At 46.0% G+C, this 20,267-nt stretch overlaps 1 protein-coding gene across 4 annotated transcripts in view; it reads right to left on the bottom strand.

The window, feature by feature from the left end:
• Positions 1–20,267, bottom strand: part of LOC307005392 (NLR family CARD domain-containing protein 3-like) — a 232,388-nt gene that overhangs the window by 65,933 nt on the left and 146,188 nt on the right. Inside the window, exons 3-5 of one of the 4 annotated variants that reach the window (XM_079625511.1) lie at positions 4,592–4,705; positions 4,011–4,121; positions 3,658–3,753 (exon numbers count right to left, since the gene is read on the bottom strand). In XM_079625511.1, the coding sequence (XP_079481637.1) occupies positions 3,658–3,753; positions 4,011–4,121; positions 4,592–4,705 (321 nt within the window). Of the gene's footprint in view, positions 1–3,657; positions 3,754–4,010; positions 4,122–4,591; positions 4,706–4,985; positions 5,057–20,267 lie in introns of those variants that run through there. The other 3 variants (XM_079625512.1, XM_079625515.1, XM_079625514.1) reach the window with 3 other exon arrangements.

A 20,267-nucleotide genomic window follows, 5' to 3' on the forward strand; every position in this document is an offset into this window, starting at 1 on the left:
TCTAACAGCGCCTGTTACTGGACTAAGTTATCTTTCGAGTCTTATTGCTCTAATACTGTCAAATACACACAAGGTTTACATAAACAAAGTTGGTTATGTCTAAAGTGAAAGAACAGTAGAAAAAAATAAGAAAAAAAATCTGATTGTCAAATGTGTGTATATTAGACTCGTCGCGTGCAGATCTTAAAGAGACAGTAGCCCTAATAGTAAACATGCAGCCGCTTGTCCTTAAAGGTGCCATGTGTAAAAATTGAGGTAAAAATATCCCAAAAATGAGCTACACGCATCAAAAGAATGAGAAGAAATAAGGGCAATGATGTCATTAAAAAAATGTCAAGTTATAGTGCTGCAGAGATATCAACCTTAATTAGCATTAGCATTACTAGCCACGGCCCGACAGGTGTCGTAATACCAGTTTCGGCCATGGGAGGCGGTATGCGGGGCACATAACCACCAGCCAACCTGCAATACAAGAATAACTCGCACGGCTTGTGGGCGTACTTGAACCTGATGTCTATCGTGTGGAAAGTACAGCCCACTACTTCATTTCAATTCAGGGAAGAGAGCGGAAGGATGGCTGAAGCCTTTGGCAAGAGACCCCTAGAGATGATTGGTTCACGTGCGCTGTCTGATGTTTACTGCATCACTCGACATGGAGAGGTTGGGTAAAGTAATAATTACAAGAGCTTCACGGTTATCAGATACAAGCATTCAACGGCCCTGTAGTATAAATATATATATATATAAATATAGGTTATTTGTGTTTGCGCACGTGATATCAGGAAGCAATGTAATAACGTTACCTGTAATACACACATGATGGCGATGCGCAAATCGAGTGTGTGTGTGTCACAAATCATTATTGTTTCTTCAACTTATTAAAATATCTTACTTTACTGCAACTATCTGTTTCTGCTTCTTTATCATATTTATAGTGTGTGATTTATAAAATACCATATCCTACATCACATATTTTGATATGTGAGGTATACTGCCCCCATCTGGTATGGAATGTGGAGTATGACTTGATTTTTTTTGCCAGACAATTACACATGGCACCTTTAAAGGGATAGTTACCCAAAAATAAAAATGATGTCATTATTTACTCACTCTAATGTTGTTCTATACATGTAACTGTTTGGTTACCCACATTCTTCCAAATAACTTTTATTTTCAACAGAAGAGGAAGACTTATTCGGGTTTGAAACGGCTTGAGAGAGTAGGCTAAATGAAGACAATTAAAAAAATTTGGAGAACTATCCCTGTTAATAAAACAACAATATACAAGAGCAAATCCCTCACTCTTGACTGAGAACTTTAATAGTAGCTTTAATAAGAATCAATGTACAATTTATACAGTGAAGTGTATGTTGTGTTTTATTTTCATATTTCATATCATTTAATGACTTTCTTCAATGCTGTTAAATACACATACTAGCCGCGTTTCCACCGAAATTACCCGGAACAATTTGTCCCAGGAACTTTTTTCCCAGGAACTATTTTTGCCCCAGACCGGTTGCTTTCTGCGTTTACACCGCGGTCTAAAGTACCGGGAGATTATAAACTGTGCGCGACGGCTCCTCCTCTGTGACGGACAGTAATCAGTTTTGAGCGCCACATTTATAATAAGTATGGAGGAGATTCAAACTGTGCTGCAGTTGTGTTTGTGATGTATTGGTTTACTAACGAGGGAATTAACAAACGGCAGAAAGGAGACGAGCACTGATATTGCTCTGCCTATTACGTACATTGACCGTGAGACGGCTGGGACGAACGCGCTGAAAATTTCCTCTTCCACAAATACGCTTAATAAAGCCTGAACCTCGTCCTCGGTCCAGCTGTGTGTGTTTTAAAAAAAATTAAATTCTATTTGCAGACAGACAACTCTTACTGCATGAAGCCACGAACCGCAATAGAGTTTTAAAAATGCTGGTTAAATTAGAATGCTGCGTGGAGTCATCCAATAAAAATGGGGCGTGATCACAACCAATCAGCATGTTCAGCACACAAGTCCCGCCCCCGAAAGTTCCTGAACTTTGAAAAAGTACCACCTCGCTAGCAGGGACTTTCAGAGGGGGAAATATTTACCCGGAACTTCATTTAGACCCTGCGGTGTAAACACACCGAGTCCCAGCCCACAGGTCCCAGTTCCTGGGGAAAGTTCCCGCGGTGGAAGTGCGGCTACTGTAGCTGGGGGTGTCATTGTGATTGTCATTGTGCCCAGAGGCCTCAGAACTCTTAATCCGGCCCTGCTGTTAGGTCAGGTTACCTAATGAATGTTGACAAATGTAGCTTAATTGCAACGTGTTATTCTAACATTCATATTAGTAATATTCATATTAGTCTACTATTACTCTCTCTCTCTCTCTGATTCCTCTAGGGGTCGCCACAGCGGCAGTAATACGCCATTCATTTAACGATCACTAATACTAAAATTAATATTAGTGATTTCTTTATTAATTCAAATTCAATAAATATATGATTGTTTGAAAGTGCACAAATGTTGAGACCTGAACTTCATTGGTTCTAGCGTGTCAAGCACATTTGAGCTTTCGTGTTATCATATTTAATTGATAAGCTCTTATGTAACTTATGTGCGCTGATCAGTGTTGTGAATAAAAGTCTAAATTAAATCAGTTGAATGATGGACTCGCCGGCCGATCTCTGAACTCTTTGAACAAGTCAGGATGAGCGAGTGACAAGCGCTGAGGCAGATTTGATGCGTTGTCTCCCGTTTGCATAGTGGAGCATTGAGGACTCTTGCTTCACCTTTCTCATTACTTTAGTAGCCAGAGTAATGCCATATTTCACTCCTACTGCTCTCTATTTATTAATGTGGGGCGTGTAGAATTAGCTTCCTCTGTTTGATCGGTTTGATCCATCGTGTTCCTCCGTTGTCACCGTTTGCCGGTTTCGCGTTAGTTTGGGTAGCGCACTGCCGCCTAGCGGTGAACTTCGAAACAGCAGCGCATCAAATACCGAATTTAACAAAATTATGATATTGTACCGTTAGAAATATAATATATAGCGGTATTTTTGCAGTACCAGTTTACTGCGCATCCCTAAGTGGGACACAGAACATCATTAGGTTTCTGAAATGTTTCAATTCTCCCGTCGCAGGGAGTTTGATTTACAGGCGATCTGACCAATCGTAATCCGCCATTTTTGTCCGACAAAGCAGTCAGGAGATTTAGTAGATTAACGTCAGTGGATTTGAACTTGAAAAGCGGAGTGTGTACTGAACATTGCTTCTGATGTTCATTCATGTTTATTTGATGTTATAAATGAACTAAGGAAGAGATGATCGGTTCACGAGCGGCTTTAACTGACGCTCTACAGCGATCTGTCACACACACTAAAGAGACACAAAACGCTATTTATTGTTTACATTTGAAAGTTGAGACTTTGTTTCATATGAAAAGTCAGCTGGTGTGTCCTGTCTGGCGGTGTGTTGTCAGTGTCTCTCTGCTCCGAGTGTGTTTTTCACTGCGTGAGAACATGGAGTGTGTGAGAGCAGAATGGCGTGTCGGACATAGCAACAGTAACTAAAGGGGGCGGGTCTTCGTGAACAGTCAATCATTAATCATGTGTTTGAGTGATGTGTGATGTGCATTGCACCTAAAATTAATCAACAGCAACAAAAGTCCTGCATTTTACCTGAAACCAGGACACAAGCTTTCATTAAAGTCTTGTGGTTGAATCACGGGCATGAACACAGTTGTGTTTTTAACTGGTCTGGATGGAAGATTTGCCCTTAAATCAGAATGAAGAGGGTAAAGAATCAGACACACTGATATTGATGTGATTGTGCCATTAACTGAGTAACAGACCAACAGCGTTTACAGTGTGTGAATCTATTAACAATATATTACATAGAGCTTTACACAAGAGCACAATGATGATCATTAATAGACCGAAACTTACAGGATTGTAACTCATTACACTGCTGTATATTAGCAATTTCATAAAAATAAAATACTATAAACATAACTTTTAGAGAAATGATATACCTGAGATCCGGCCGTTTGTCTCCACTCTTAAACTCTGGTGGATCCATAGAGCGGTCACTCTTCACAGACACACAGCTGGACTCTGGGCTTGAGCTCTTCTGCTGGACTGAACTGGTTTATAAAGAATACAGACTTATAAAAGACCACATAAATCTTGTGTACTTTTGCTTTAATGTCTGTAACTGTTTTACACTGTGTTTCAAACTTTGATTACAATTATTGTGATAAATTAACTCTTTTTCATGATTCAACAATTGTACCAAAGCGACTGAGAAAACCGGTAATATTAGGAATTAGGAATTCAAAACAAACTAATTGAAATCAACTACAGAATTATAAAATCACATGACTCTTTCCAAAGGCACAATGGAGGACGACGGCTCATCGACTACAGAGAGCAATGTTTAGCTTAGCTTTAAAGATAACCCACCGTACTGTACTCTAGTGACGCTCTTGCTGTGAAACATCACTGTTCTGACCAGACGCCGTGAAGCGGTCAACAAATCATTATAAATCATTAAATTATACGTCTAATTCAAAAGTGTCATATTATAAGCACATCTTTTATAGAAATGATATACCTGAGATCCGGCCGTTTGTCTCCACTCTTAAAGTGCATTGGCTGATCCATAGAGCGGTTACTCTTCACAGACACACAGCTGGACTCTGGGCTTGAGCTCTTCTGCTGGACTGAACTGGACAGAGAACAGATCCAGTTTAATCCTTTACATTACTGTGATTACATTCATCCTGCAGCAAAAACTACTTTGAGGAAACAATGATCTTTTTATTTAATATTTCATGTTAGTTTCAAAACAAAAATAGGCAAAAAAATCATATTTTTTCTGTAAACTTCCTTTGATGTGTGTGTGTGTGTGTGTGTGTGTGTGTGTGTGTGTGTGTGTGTGTGTGTGTGTGTACTGTTTCACACAGAAACAACTTTTTTCAATATTTAACAGTGTTTGTTGAAAGTACCTGCATCCTGGAGACAAATCTCCATCTCTGGATGCTTGTGGGTCAGCCATGATGAAGCTGCAGGAGAATCTGATGAGAAAAAGGATCATGTGACTGCGTTAACTCAAGCTCATTGGGCCTTTTCACACACAAATAAGTCGACCGTTAGATTTATAATTTTATGAAAAATAACGGACACAGAGAAACGTATGGAGTTTTCTTTGTGTCTTTTTTATTCAATCAAACATAATGCGTTTGAGAGTAAAACTAATTATTTTGTAATTGAAAAAATTTAAAGATTGCAAAAAACACTTCTTAAGGCGTAAAAATAAAGAAGTTGATAAAATAATTTGCAGTGCATGTAAAGTAGTGGGCGTGGCCAACCTCTGTAGGAAAGCCCAACACTGCCCCCTTGAGGTATATTTATGTATGTGACTTTGTTGGTGCTTGCACGGGCATGGACAAGTCAGGATACGTCTGAACTAGTATCAGAGGGCAGTCAATGTACATGTGGAGAGACTGACTTGCTTTCTTACACAAAGCGGACTGTTGCCTGTTGTTGTTCCCGTGAGTGATTGATTAAGAAGTAAGTTCTCTGTTTTACATTCTATGCTGTTCGAACTTTAATATTCTGTGTATTCTGGCACTGTCATCTGTGAAATGTACTAGTTAGACTAGTAATTGGAATAATTATATTTCCGTGTGAATTGCATTGCTATACAAGTCCATGTAAAGTCAAATTGAAACTAGTTTGATACTGTTCAGTTGTTTATGTTCTGCAGTATAATTCAGATATGTAAGCTAAATTCTTTATGCTATATATTTAGATTCTAAATACTTGAATACACTTTACCAAAGCAATGCTAACCTATGGTTTACAGATAATACCTAATATTTAACATGTAATAACCTGATTTACTATTACTTCTGTTTTGTATAGTGACTATTCTTTATGCTATCTGTAATACTGTTTATACTAGCAAATTTATATTGTATTTTGTTCTCTCTGTTGATTATAGACCCCACATACCCACAGGTAAATGCCTGTAATACTTCATACATGCAGAAATAATCCAAATAAAACCCTTCTGCTGGGACACTCTCTCTCGCTCCAGTTTCTCTAACCGGAAACTCCCAACACCATTTCTACTAGTGCTTAACCGAACCCTGAGCGTCCCATACGCTCGTAACCTCACTTCGACCCAGGGTGACCAATAGGAAAGGGCCTTCCATCCTGGTTGGTAGATATAGAGTTTTACTCTCAAACACACTGGCCCTCATTTATGAAAAGTGCGTACACCAAATTTCCAGCGTACACCCAAAACCACGGTGACTTTTCGATTTATCAATATGGACGTTGGCGTACGGCACGCTCAAATCCTACGCCAGCTCAGGAGGTGGTGTACATGTACGCACGGTTTGAGTTAGTGCTGAAATGCACAGAAAAACAATTCCTAACACCACAAAACGCACTGACAAACTAAAGATATGATATATTATGACCCACTGTAAAAAAACAACAACATAGAAATGATAAACTTCAGTGTTTGTTTTTGTGAGTTAAGCCCGGCAGGTGCGCACGGACTGGGTTCAGGAATGAAAGGCTTTCAATGACCAACAAATAATTCAGACTGACAAAATAATAAAAATGACATTCTTCTTTAAAATAATAATAATAATAACAAAGACATTCTTCTTCTAAATAACAATAAGCGTCATTAATAATCAAAACCATAATACTATTAAGAAGAATATTACAAATTGTCATGCAATTATTCACATCATCATCACTATTGTACACCCCATCACATGTGACGTCATGCGAAATTCAAAGCTAATAGTTTCAAAACACGTGCTGTAAAATAATGCATTGTGATAGGTAATCTGCTCAACCAACCAGCGATTTAAACTGGATTTCCACCGGAGAAGTTTCTCCTCTTTGCCGTCTTCCGTGTGTCCATGGCGTAAAATGATGGCGTGGGGGAGGCGGAGACGTGAATATATTGAGAATGAGGAGTCACATGCCAATATGGGCGGGGTCTGACACGGTCGGCCATGACGGTAGGAGACGCTATCGGTTGCCAGGGGCAACGCCTTCAGAAATTCACAGAGGCGCGAATAAACATTCATGATTTACTCACCCTAGCATTTTATATTTCAGCGGGACAGAGACGGATCTACAATTACAATAAAGAAAATTAATAAAAGTAAAGCAATGCAAAGAGATAAGTTAAAAGAAAAGGGACCTTACAGGAACAAGCTTACACCGAGCGCAAAACAGCGGTATTTGGACAAGCTCTCAGGCATCCAAAATATCGACCCATACGAGACCTGGACCATTTACCTCCATGTACATATATGGACATCGTGAATTATCTTGTTTTTGGTGTAAGTTACTACACAATGCAGGAGTTTAAAAGCCACAAGTCTTTGGAAAGTTACGAGGCTTTCTGCTGTGGCTGGGTGCAGGACTTGGCCATCTACAAGCCTTCCGGTGGTGAAAACAGGGTTGTACTGGCAAAGGTAACGTTAAGTTTCTTCACATGCGTTTTAGTGTGTTGTAATTACATTTAGCAGACACTTCTTGACCAAACTGACTAATTAACTGCATATATATTTATACAAAATAAATTATATATATGTCGGTAAGATTTGAAGTCTTTTCTGCTAACCAAGGCTGCATTTGTTTGGTCAAAAATGCTGTAAAAACAGTAATATTGTGAAATATTATTTAAATTTTAAATGTTCTATTTTAAAACAAATGATTCCTGTGATCAAAGCTGAATTTTAACGCAGCAGTGACTTCCAGGCATGGTTAACCAGTGCGGACTAGCGAGAACCTCCTCTACTACCGAGTTAACGACACACATAAACAATCATGTTTTGCCGCCGGAATCCTGCCAACATGGCGGAGAGGGTGAGGTCGAGGGGAGGGGCTCTGTACCATGACGACAACTCCTCACTCTCAGATCGTTTTCACCCGCGGCATTTATCAAGAGGCAGGTAGTCCTATTGCGTAGGCCTACACCTGAATTTCAAAGGTAGGCCTACGCACAGCTTCATAAATCAGGCGGTGAGAGGAGTGAAAGCATAATCTTACGCCAACATATACGCCCGTTTCGACGCAAGATTGATAAATGAGGGCCAGTATGTTTGATTGAATAAAAAAGACACAAAGGAAACTCAGTAGAAACGCTGATTGAACATGTTCGGGTGAAAAAGAAAACAAACCCGGACAGACACTGATGCGATGTAAAAAAAAAAAAAAAAAAAAAACGTGTTTGTGTGAATTGGCCTATGAATGTTTACACATAAGCTAAACTTCTGAAGAATCACAAACATCACGAAACACAAAGGAAACATTGAAGTGAAACAATCACGTAAATTGTCCACCAGAGATTCATATTAATATGAGAAAGTCACATCATGAACACTCACCTTGATCAAACACTCACCTTGAGCAAACAGTGCATGAGCAGTTTCACTTTCTATTTGTGACGAGAGAGAGAGAGAGAGAGAGAGACGCAAACAGAGACGCGCGTTCACGAGAGCAGAGCAGACGTTGTTGCGTGAACGCGCGTTGGAGATTAATATTTTGTAAATAAAGTGGTAAATTATGTGTTTGCGCAAAAAAAAGTATTCACGCCTTTTTCAGATTGTTTTGATCTAATACTTTATTTTTGTTATTCAATTTGGTTTTTCTCTCTTTTCTCTTTAGTTTGTGATGTGCTGGTGTGTATCAACTCTCTCACTGACACACCGCAGTGTATGAGGCGGCAGAAGTGTGTGTGTGATGTGCTGGTGTGTATCAGCTCTCTCACTGACACACCGCAGTGTATGAGGCGGCAGAAGTGTGTGTGTGATGTGCTGGTGTGTATCAGCTCTCTCACTGACACACCGCAGTGTGTGCGGCGGCAGAAGTGTGTGTGTGATGTGCTGGTGTGCATCAGCTCTCTCACTGACAGACCGCAGTGTGTGTGGCGGCAGAAGTGTGTGTGTGATGTGCTGGTGTGCATCAGCTCTCTCACTGACAGACCGCAGTGTGTGAGGCGGCAGAAGTGTGTGTGTGATGTGCTGGTGTGTATCAGCTCTCTCACTGACAGACCGCAGTGTGTGCGGCGGCAGAAGTGTGTGTGTGATGTGCTGGTGTGCATCAGCTCTCTCACTGACAGACCGCAGTGTGTGCGGCGGCAGAAGTGTGTGTGTGATGTGCTGGTGTGTATCAGCTCTCTCACTGACAGACCGCAGTGTGTGCGGCGGCAGAAGTGTGTGTGTGATGTGCTGGTGTGCATCAGCTCTCTCACTGACAGACCACAGTGTGTGTGGCGGCAGAAGTGTGTGTGTGATGTGCTGGTGTGCATCAGCTCTCTCACTGACACACCGCAGTGTGTGCGGCGGCAGAAGTGTGTGTGTGATGTGCTGGTGTGTGTCAGCTCTCTCACGGACACACCGCAGTGTGTGCGGCGGCAGAAGTGTGTGTGTGATGTGCTGGTGTGTATCAGCTCTCTCACTGACAGACCACAGTGTGTGCGGCGGCAGAAGTGTGTGTGTGATGTGCTGGTGTGTATCAGCTCTCTCACTGACAGACCGCAGTGTGTGTGGCGGCAGAAGTGTGTGTGTGATGTGCTGGTGTGTATCAGCTCTCTCACTGACACACCGCAGTGTGTGTGGCGGCAGAAGTGTGTGTGTGATGTGCTGGTGTGCATCAGCTCTCTCACTGACAGACCGCAGTGTGTGCGGCGGCAGAAGTGTGTGTGTGATGTGCTGGTGTGTATCAGCTCTCTCACTGACAGACCGCAGTGTGTGTGGCGGCAGAAGTGTGTGTGTGATGTGCTGGTGTGTATCAGCTCTCTCACTGACAGACCGCAGTGTGTGTGGCGGCAGAAGTGTGTGTGTGATGTGCTGGTGTGCATCAGCTCTCTCACTGACACACCGCAGTGTGTGCGGCGGCAGAAGTGTGTGTGTGATGTGCTGGTGTGCATCAGCTCTCTCACTGACAGACCGCAGTGTGTGCGGCGGCAGAAGTGTGTGTGTGATGTGCTGGTGTGCATCAGCTCTCTCACTGACACACCGCAGTGTGTGCGGCGGCAGAAGTGTGTGTGTGATGTGCTGGTGTGTATCAGCTCTCTCACTGACAGACCGCAGTGTGTGTGGCGGCAGAAGTGTGTGTGTGATGTGCTGGTGTGCATCAGCTCTCTCACTGACAGACCACAGTGTGTGCGGCAGCAGAAGTGTGTGTGTGATGTGCTGGTGTGTATCAGCTCTCTCACTGACACACCGCAGTGTGTGTGGCGGCAGAAGTGTGTGTGTGATGTGCTGGTGTGCATCAGCTCTCTCACTGACACACCGCAGTGTGTGCGGCGGCAGAAGTGTGTGTGTGATGTGCTGGTGTGTATCAGCTCTCTCACTGACAGACCGCAGTGTGTGCGGCAGCAGAAGTGTGTGTGTGATGTGCTGGTGTGTATCAGCTCTCTCACTGACAGACCGCAGTGTGTGTGGCGGCAGAAGTGTGTGTGTGATGTGCTGGTGTGCATCAGCTCTCTCACTGACAGACCGCAGTGTGTGCGGCGGCAGAAGTGTGTGTGTGATGTGCTGGTGTGTATCAGCTCTCTCACTGACAGACCGCAGTGTGTGCGGCGGCAGAAGTGTGTGTGTGATGTGCTGGTGTGTATCAGCTCTCTCACTGACAGACCGCAGTGTGTGTGGCGGCAGAAGTGTGTGTGTGATGTGCTGGTGTGCATCAGCTCTCTCACTGACAGACCGCAGTGTGTGCGGCGGCAGAAGTGTGTGTGTGATGTGCTGGTGTGTATCAGCTCTCTCACTGACAGACCACAGTGTGTGCGGCGGCAGAAGTGTGTGTGTGATGTGCTGGTGTGTATCAGCTCTCTCACTGACAGACCGCAGTGTGTGTGGCGGCAGAAGTGTGTGTGTGATGTGCTGGTGTGCATCAGCTCTCTCACTGACAGACCGCAGTGTGTGTGGCGGCAGAAGTGTGTGTGTGATGTGCTGGTGTGTATCAGCTCTCTCACTGACAGACCGCAGTGTGTGCGGCGGCAGAAGTGTGTGTGTGATGTGCTGGTGTGTATCAGCTCTCTCACTGACAGACCACAGTGTGTGCGGCGGCAGAAGTGTGTGTGTGATGTGCTGGTGTGTATCAGCTCTCTCACTGACAGACCGCAGTGTGTGTGGCGGCAGAAGTGTGTGTGTGATGTGCTGGTGTGCATCAGCTCTCTCACTGACAGACCGCAGTGTGTGTGGCGGCAGAAGTGTGTGTGTGATGTGCTGGTGTGTATCAGCTCTCTCACTGACAGACCGCAGTGTGTGTGGCGGCAGAAGTGTGTGTGTGATGTGCTGGTGTGCATCAGCTCTCTCACTGACAGACCGCAGTGTGTGCGGCGGCAGAAGTGTGTGTGTGATGTGCTGGTGTGTATCAGCTCTCTCACTGACAGACCACAGTGTGTGCGGCGGCAGAAGTGTGTGTGTGATGTGCTGGTGTGTATCAGCTCTCTCACTGACAGACCACAGTGTGTGCGGCGGCAGAAGTGTGTGTGTGATGTGCTGGTGTGTATCAGCTCTCTCACTGACAGACCGCAGTGTGTGAGGCGGCAGAAGTGTGTGTGTGATGTGCTGGTGTGTATCAGCTCTCTCACTGACAGACCGCAGTGTGTGTGGCGGCAGAAGTGTGTGTGTGATGTGCTGGTGTGTATCAGCTCTCTCACTGACAGACCGCAGTGTGTGAGGCGGCAGAAGTGTGTGTGTGATGTGCTGGTGTGTATCAGCTCTCTCACTGACACACCGCAGTGTGTGTGGCGGCAGAACTGTGTGTGTGATGTGCTGGTGTGTATCAGCTCTCTCACTGACAGACCGCAGTGTGTGAGGCGGCAGAAGTGTGTGTGTGATGTGCTGGTGTGTATCAGCTCTCTCACTGACAGACCGCAGTGTGTGAGGCGGCAGAAGTGTGTGTGTGATGTGCTGGTGTGTATCAGCTCTCTCACTGACAGACCGCAGTGTGTGTGGCGGCAGAAGTGTGTGTGTGATGTGCTGGTGTGTATCAGCTCTCTCACTGACAGACCACAGTGTGTGTGGCGGCAGAAGTGTGTGTGTGATGTGCTGGTGTGCATCAACTCTCTCACTGACACACCGCAGTGTGTGTGGCGGCAGAAGTGTGTGTGATGTGCTGGTGTGTATCAGCTCTCTCACTGACACACCGCAGTGTGTGAGGCGGCAGAAGTGTGTGTGATGTGCTGGTGTGTATCAGCTCTCTCACTGACACACCGCAGTGTGTGCGGTGGCAGAAGTGTGTGTGTGATGTGCTGGTGTGTATCAGCTCTCTCACTGACAGACCGCAGTGTGTGAGGCGGCAGAAGTGTGTGTGTGATGTGCTGGTGTGTATCAGCTCTCTCACTGACAGACCGCAGTGTGTGTGGCGGCAGAAGTGTGTGTGTGATGTGCTGGTGTGTATCAGCTCTCTCACTGACAGACCGCAGTGTGTGAGGCGGCAGAAGTGTGTGTGTGATGTGCTGGTGTGTATCAGCTCTCTCACTGACAGACCACAGTGTGTGTGGCGGCAGAAGTGTGTGTGTGATGTGCTGGTGTGCATCAACTCTCTCACTGACACACCGCAGTGTGTGAGGCGGCAGAAGTGTGTGTGTGATGTGCTGGTGTGTATCAGCTCTCTCACTGACACACCGCAGTGTGTGCGGCGGCAGAAGTGTGTGTGTGATGTGCTGGTGTGCATCAGCTCTCTCACTGACACACCACAGTGTGTGTGGCGGCAGAAGTGTGTGTGTGATGTGCTGGTGTGCATCAGCTCTCTCACTGACACACCGCAGTGTGCGGCAGCAGAAGTGTGTGTGTGATGTGCTGGTGTGCATCAGCTCTCTCACTGACAGACCGCAGTGTGTGCGGCGGCAGAAGTGTGTGTGTGATGTGCTGGTGTGTATCAGCTCTCTCACTGACACACCGCAGTGTGTGCGGCGGCAGAACTGTGTGTGTGATGTGCTGGTGTGTATCAGCTCTCTCACTGACAGACCGCAGTGTGTGTGGCGGCAGAAGTGTGTGTGTGATGTGCTGGTGTGCATCAGCTCTCTCACTGACACACCGCAGTGTGTGCGGCGGCAGAAGTGTGTGTGTGATGTGCTGGTGTGTATCAGCTCTCTCACTGACACACCGCAGTGTGTGCGGCGGCAGAAGTGTGTGTGTGATGTGCTGGTGTGTATCAGCTCTCTCACTGACAGACCGCAGTGTGTGTGGCGGCAGAACTGTGTGTGTGATGTGCTGGTGTGTATCAGCTCTCTCACTGACACACCGCAGTGTGTGTGGCGGCAGAACTGTGTGTGTGATGTGCTGGTGTGTATCAGCTCTCTCACTGACACACCGCAGTGTGTGCGGCGGCAGAAGTGTGTGTGTGATGTGCTGGTGTGTATCAGCTCTCTCACTGACAGACCGCAGTGTGTGTGGCGGCAGAAGTGTGTGTGTGATGTGCTGGTGTGTATCAGCTCTCTCACTGACACACCGCAGTGTGTGAGGCGGCAGAAGTGTGTGTGTGATGTGCTGGTGTGTATCAGCTCTCTCACTGACACACCGCAGTGTGTGTGGCGGCAGAAGTGTGTGTGTGATGTGCTGGTGTGTATCAGCTCTCTCACTGACACACCGCAGTGTGTGCGGCGGCAGAACTGTGTGTGTGTGATGTGCTGGTGTGTATCAGCTCTCTCACTGACAGACCGCAGTGTGTGAGGCGGCAGAACTGTGTGTGTGTGATGTGCTGGTGTGTATCAGCTCTCTCACTGACACACCGCAGTGTGTGCGGCGGCAGAAGTGTGTGTGTGATGTGCTGGTGTGTATCAGCTCTCTCACTGACAGACCGCAGTGTGTGAGGCGGCAGAACTGTGTGTGTGTGATGTGCTGGTGTGTATCAGCTCTCTCACTGACACACCGCAGTGTGTGAGGCGGCAGAAGTGTGTGTGTGATGTGCTGGTGTGTATCAGCTCTCTCACTGACACACCGCAGTGTGTGCGGTGGCAGAAGTGTGTGTGTGATGTGCTGGTGTGTATCAGCTCTCTCACTGACACACCGCAGTGTGTGAGGCGGCAGAAGTGTGTGTGTGATGTGCTGGTGTGTATCAGCTCTCTCACTGACACACCGCAGTGTGTGAGGCGGCAGAAGTGTGTGTGTGATGTGCTGGTGTGTATCAGCTCTCTCACTGACACACCGCAGTGTGTGAGGCGGCAGAAGTGTGTGTGTGATGTGCTGGTGTGTATCAGCTCTCTCACTGACACACCGCAGTGTGTGAGGCGGCAGAAGTGTGTGTGTGATGTGCTGGTGTGCATCAGCTCTCTCACTGACAGACCGCAGTGTGTGCGGCGGCAGAAGTGTGTGTGTGATGTGCTGGTGTGCATCAGCTCTCTCACTGACACACCGCAGTGTGTGCGGCGGCAGAAGTGTGTGTGTGATGTGCTGGTGTGTATCAGCTCTCTCACTGACACACCGCAGTGTGTGAGGCGGCAGAAGTGTGTGTGTGATGTGCTGGTGTGTATCAGCTCTCTCACTGACACACCGCAGTGTGTGCGGCGGCAGAAGTGTGTGTGTGATGTGCTGGTGTGTATCAGCTCTCTCACTGACAGACCGCAGTGTGTGCGGCGGCAGAACTGTGTGTGTGATGTGCTGGTGTGTATCAGCTCTCTCACTGACAGACCGCAGTGTGTGCGGCGGCAGAAGTGTGTGTGTGATGTGCTGGTGTGCATCAGCTCTCTCACTGACAGACCGCAGTGTGTGCGGCGGCAGAACTGTGTGTGTGATGTGCTGGTGTGTATCAGCTCTCTCACTGACAGACCGCAGTGTGTGCGGCAGCAGAAGTGTGTGTGTGATGTGCTGGTGTGCATCAGCTCTCTCACTGACACACCACAGTGTGTGTGGCGGCAGAAGTGTGTGTGTGATGTGCTGGTGTGTATCAGCTCTCTCACTGACAGACCGCAGTGTGTGCGGCGGCAGAAGTGTGTGTGTGATGTGCTGGTGTGCATCAGCTCTCTCACTGACAGACCGCAGTGTGTGCGGCGGCAGAACTGTGTGTGTGATGTGCTGGTGTGTATCAGCTCTCTCACTGACAGACCGCAGTGTGTGCGGCAGCAGAAGTGTGTGTGTGATGTGCTGGTGTGCATCAGCTCTCTCACTGACACACCGCAGTGTGTGCGGTGGCAGAAGTGTGTGTGTGATGTGCTGGTGTGCATCAGCTCTCTCACTGACAGACCGCAGTGTGTGCGGCGGCAGAACTGTGTGTGTGATGTGCTGGTGTGTATCAGCTCTCTCACTGACAGACCGCAGTGTGTGCGGCAGCAGAAGTGTGTGTGTGATGTGCTGGTGTGCATCAGCTCTCTCACTGACACACCACAGTGTGTGTGGCGGCAGAAGTGTGTGTGTGATGTGCTGGTGTGTATCAGCTCTCTCACTGACAGACCACAGTGTGTGCGGCAGCAGAAGTGTGTGTGTGATGTGCTGGTGTGCATCAGCTCTCTCACTGACACACCGCAGTGTGTGCGGTGGCAGAAGTGTGTGTGTGATGTGCTGGTGTGTATCAGCTCTCTCACTGACAGACCACAGTGTGTGCGGCAGCAGAAGTGTGTGTGTGATGTGCTGGTGTGCATCAGCTCTCTCACTGACAGACCGCAGTGTGTGCGGCGGCAGAAGTGTGTGTGTGATGTGCTGGTGTGTATCAGCTCTCTCACTGACACACCGCAGTGTGTGCGGTGGCAGAAGTGTGTGTGTGATGTGCTGGTGTGTATCAGCTCTCTCACTGACACACCGCAGTGTGTGCGGCGGCAGAAGTGTGTGTGTGATGTGCTGGTGTGCATCAGCTCTCTCACTGACACACCGCAGTGTGTGCGGTGGCAGAAGTGTGTGTGTGATGTGCTGGTGTGTATCAGCTCTCTCACTGACAGACCACAGTGTGTGCGGCAGCAGAAGTGTGTGTGTGATGTGCTGGTGTGCATCAGCTCTCTCACTGACAGACCGCAGTGTGTGCGGCGGCAGAAGTGTGTGTGTGATGTGCTGGTGTGCATCAGCTCTCTCACTGACACACCACAGTGTGTGTGGCGGCAGAAGTGTGTGTGTGATGTGCTGGTGTGTATCAGCTCTCTCACTGACAGACCACAGTGTGTGCGGCAGCAGAAGTGTGTGTGTGATGTGCTGGTGTGTATCAGCTCTCTCACTGACACACCGCAGTGTGTGTGGCGGCAGAAGTGTGTGTGTGATGTGCTGGTGTGCATCAGCTCTCTCACTGACACACCGCAGTGTGTGCGGTGGCAGAAGTGTGTGTGTGATGTGCTGGTGTGCATCAGCTCTCTCACTGACAGACCGCAGTGTGTGCGGCGGCAGAACTGTGTGTGTGATGTGCTGGTGTGTATCAGCTCTCTCACTGACAGACCGCAGTGTGTGCGGCAGCAGAAGTGTGTGTGTGATGTGCTGGTGTGCATCAGCTCTCTCACTGACACACCACAGTGTGTGTGGCGGCAGAAGTGTGTGTGTGATGTGCTGGTGTGTATCAGCTCTCTCACTGACAGACCACAGTGTGTGCGGCAGCAGAAGTGTGTGTGTGATGTGCTGGTGTGCATCAGCTCTCTCACTGACACACCGCAGTGTGTGCGGTGGCAGAAGTGTGTGTGTGATGTGCTGGTGTGTATCAGCTCTCTCACTGACAGACCACAGTGTGTGCGGCAGCAGAAGTGTGTGTGTGATGTGCTGGTGTGCATCAGCTCTCTCACTGACAGACCGCAGTGTGTGCGGCAGCAGAAGTGTGTGTGTGATGTGCTGGTGCTGCACGGGGTCCCACAGGGCTCAGCGCTCGCTCCTGTTCTTTTCACCCAGTACACATCAGACTTCAGACACACTAACAGCTGCAGAAGTCCTCTGATGACATCACTGGACGTGTATCGGAAGGGAACGATCAGGAATACCGGGAGGACATTGCTAACTTTGTAAAAAAAAAAAAAAAACGTTTTTAGAACTTTATTAACCATGTCACAGCAGCAAAACAATAAAATTACTAAATATAAAACTTGAACAACATTCACAACAGCAACAAGTTTTATTCTCCAGTATCAAATTCACAAAGCATTATGATTATGAGTCAATCCACGAAACCAGTACGATTTGGACACAATTTTGGGTTTTTTACCAATATGTATTACTTTTCTGAACATCCCACAACATTAATTACATATTTAAACAACATTTAAAAACATATTTTCCCACCTCAGGCATCAAATCCCTATTATTATTATTATTGGTAATTATTTTAAGATATGGGCACTATTAGTCTTCAACCCCGTTATGGACACTATGAGAGCTCTCTGAATATGATTATAAAATATATTTGTAATGAAATCAACATTTTCCTATTAATCAGATGTCCCTCACACTAATTCAGTAACTGTACATGTTAAATCCACATATAATTTTATGTGACACCCACACCAACATATTCCAGTATTGCAATATTGACATCGATTGCAGCCTGTTCATTATAGCCGGAGCTTCAGAGCTGAGGCGGAGCTACAGATTAGGTGTCCCTAAATAACCCGCGTATCTAACAGTAGTTCTGCTGCATTCATTAATTTGCACGCGAGTTTAATTTATTTTTATACTGTGTATTCTCCGTGTATATTCATGCACCGAACCGTGACGCCCATACCGTTTCGGCTCAATACGAATACCGTTCCACTAAGTTATGCCTATGCTTATACCAGACACCTGACCAACTCTCCACTGCTTCTTCTTCACACCAGATATTTATGTTTCTTCGATAGGAATTATTTACATTTCTGTTTGGCTCCTCATCTGTCTCCCGCCTGGGAGGCTCAAAATTGTATGGTTGTGGGCCATCGTAGGTTTGAGGGGGATTGTGGATCTCCTCAGACTCAAAACTCTCCATACTTCAATAGAACTGTGTTGGCACGTCTCCCTCATATGACGTCACAGCTCAGCTGCGTTTTAAAAATATGATCTTGACAGAAATGGCTATAAAGCTTATTGTAGGGGAGTTACAGTAATAATTTGACTGATAATTACATTTTCACTCCGACATCTAAACCTTATTTAATATATCAAAAAAAAAAAAATGTAACCTGACATACACACTTCAAATGTCTTGATGTGCACATCAACTGTGACACAAGAATTGTCCCCCGGGTTATCAATAGCATCAATAAAGATCAATAAAGTATTTCTGATTGTGATGTTAAGTGAGCCTATAGTGGAGTGTGCAGACTGGGTCATTCATCATTGAAGAGTTTCACAGTTTGGCCTGAAGGGGAGTGGATGACTATACTGGGAAATATGTGTAGTCTTTTCCCACATTTCATATATACTGTATATGTTAATCTATGTGATTGAAAACTATGAACAGATGTGTCTGTAAAGTGACTTCAGAAGAGGGATTAGCACCCAGCGCTTTATTATATCTGAACTGCAGAAATGTTATAAAGACATCTGTTAACTCCAGTTCTGAGTCCTGTTGTGTAACGCTGACATTCACGCTAGCCTAAATTAGGCTTACTGTTCAAATAAGATAAATACATTTCAGAACAAGATTTTATTTTTGCATTTGTGTGGTTGCTTTTTCAATGATGTAACATAGTTGCGTAGACATAGACAAGAGTCCGTTAACTGGTTGATTGTAAGTTAAGCGGTGCATATTGTTATTCCCCATCCAAACACCCGAACCCCTCTAATGCTCTCAAGCCTTCTCAGGACACACAGAGGGAAGGACCACACACAGTTCTTACAACATCAACATGACGGACTGAGTGACTTCAGTGACACATTTAATACACAGATTGTAAATGGCCGTTCGGCTCACTTCCCTACACCTCCTCCTCGGCTGCAGAGATTTGAGCTAAATGAAGTTAAACTGAGGACTGTTTAAAACCTCTGTGATGTTATTCCCTATACCGGGTGGCTGGGCAAGTAAACACAGAGAACAAACAAACTAACATTTTCTATTTAGATATGATTTTCTTTGAAAGTTGTGAATATTCAAAGTTATTTTGGAAGGTTGACATTGAGCTTGAAGAAGATGAACTGATGGCACACGGCTGCAGAATGATTAGGTTATTAATGTGTTCATTGTAAACTGTCGGAAGTCACTGAGATTACTATGCAGACTAAAACAAGATCTCAGTATTTATAATGTAATAACTGGGACTGGATGGTAGACTTGAACTGGGTGACGATCACATGGTTGTTGCTTCAGTGGCTCCCCAATAACTGAGGTCGACTGCATGTCACTGTCGGTCAGGTAAGTGTCGTGAACTATTCTCCATAGGCACAATAACACAGATTCCCAGCATGCCATGGGGTTTTACTGTTCTAGCAGACAACTCTCAGGCCCGCTCACACACCATATAGCGACCGCATGTGAGTTTGAAAACGATCTGCTGGTTTTGTAGATTTAGATGTGATGTATTGGGTTTCAGTGGTTCTGATCTTTGTGAAATATGCTGGGCAGAGGTCCAGCTCTAGATCCACATGTTACTACAATGACAGTGAAGCTGCCCACATCATGATCTTATTAATGTTGATCACAGCGAGCCATAGCTGACTGTCACCCTTTCTCCAAATGTTACTTAAATACTAACTTTTTTAAACCAACCTTCAATACTTGTGTTCAGTCGACAGCCTCCCGTCCCTAATGATCTCGTCTCTCTCCTCCGGCTGATCTGAGCACAGCCTTACCCACGCAGATCCTGCTCGGGTTTGACACTCAGCACACGTCTCACTGGACTATGGCCAGGACCCGCTGCCATGTACAAAACTGTCTGGACTGGGGAAGAGAGGACTGGGGTGTCCAGCACCAGTGCTAGTGACGGGGGATTTAAGGGAAAGAAGCCCCACTGGCAGCCGTGTCATCAGCTGGTCCTCCCTTGAAATGCGGTGGAAGAGGTCCTGCAGATCTGCAGAGTTGGTCGGACATGTGGCGCGCTCTGAGCTTGACCTGAACATGAGCATTGTAAAGTTCAGGAATCTGTTGAGTTGGAGCCGCCAGTGAAATTATGTTATTTTCTGCTATTATAGATCGTCATGTAGCAAGAGCACAATAGATCAGGGTCCATTATAAAGACATTAGGGGTTTGATGTAACAATATATATGATAGCAATTGAGTTTCTGCTTAGATTTAAAAAGGTTCAATTAATTTTACATTAAGTCTAAAAGGAAATCTATGGCTAACGTTCCCTATATTTGATATTCACATCTACCAAAACCATTTCATTGATAAATCTGAGGCCTAAGTGAGGAGGAGGAGGAGGAAA

Source organism: Phoxinus phoxinus (assembly GCF_949152265.1).
Source record: "Phoxinus phoxinus genome assembly, chromosome: 10".
Classification (NCBI taxonomy): domain Eukaryota; kingdom Metazoa; phylum Chordata; class Actinopteri; order Cypriniformes; family Leuciscidae; genus Phoxinus; species Phoxinus phoxinus.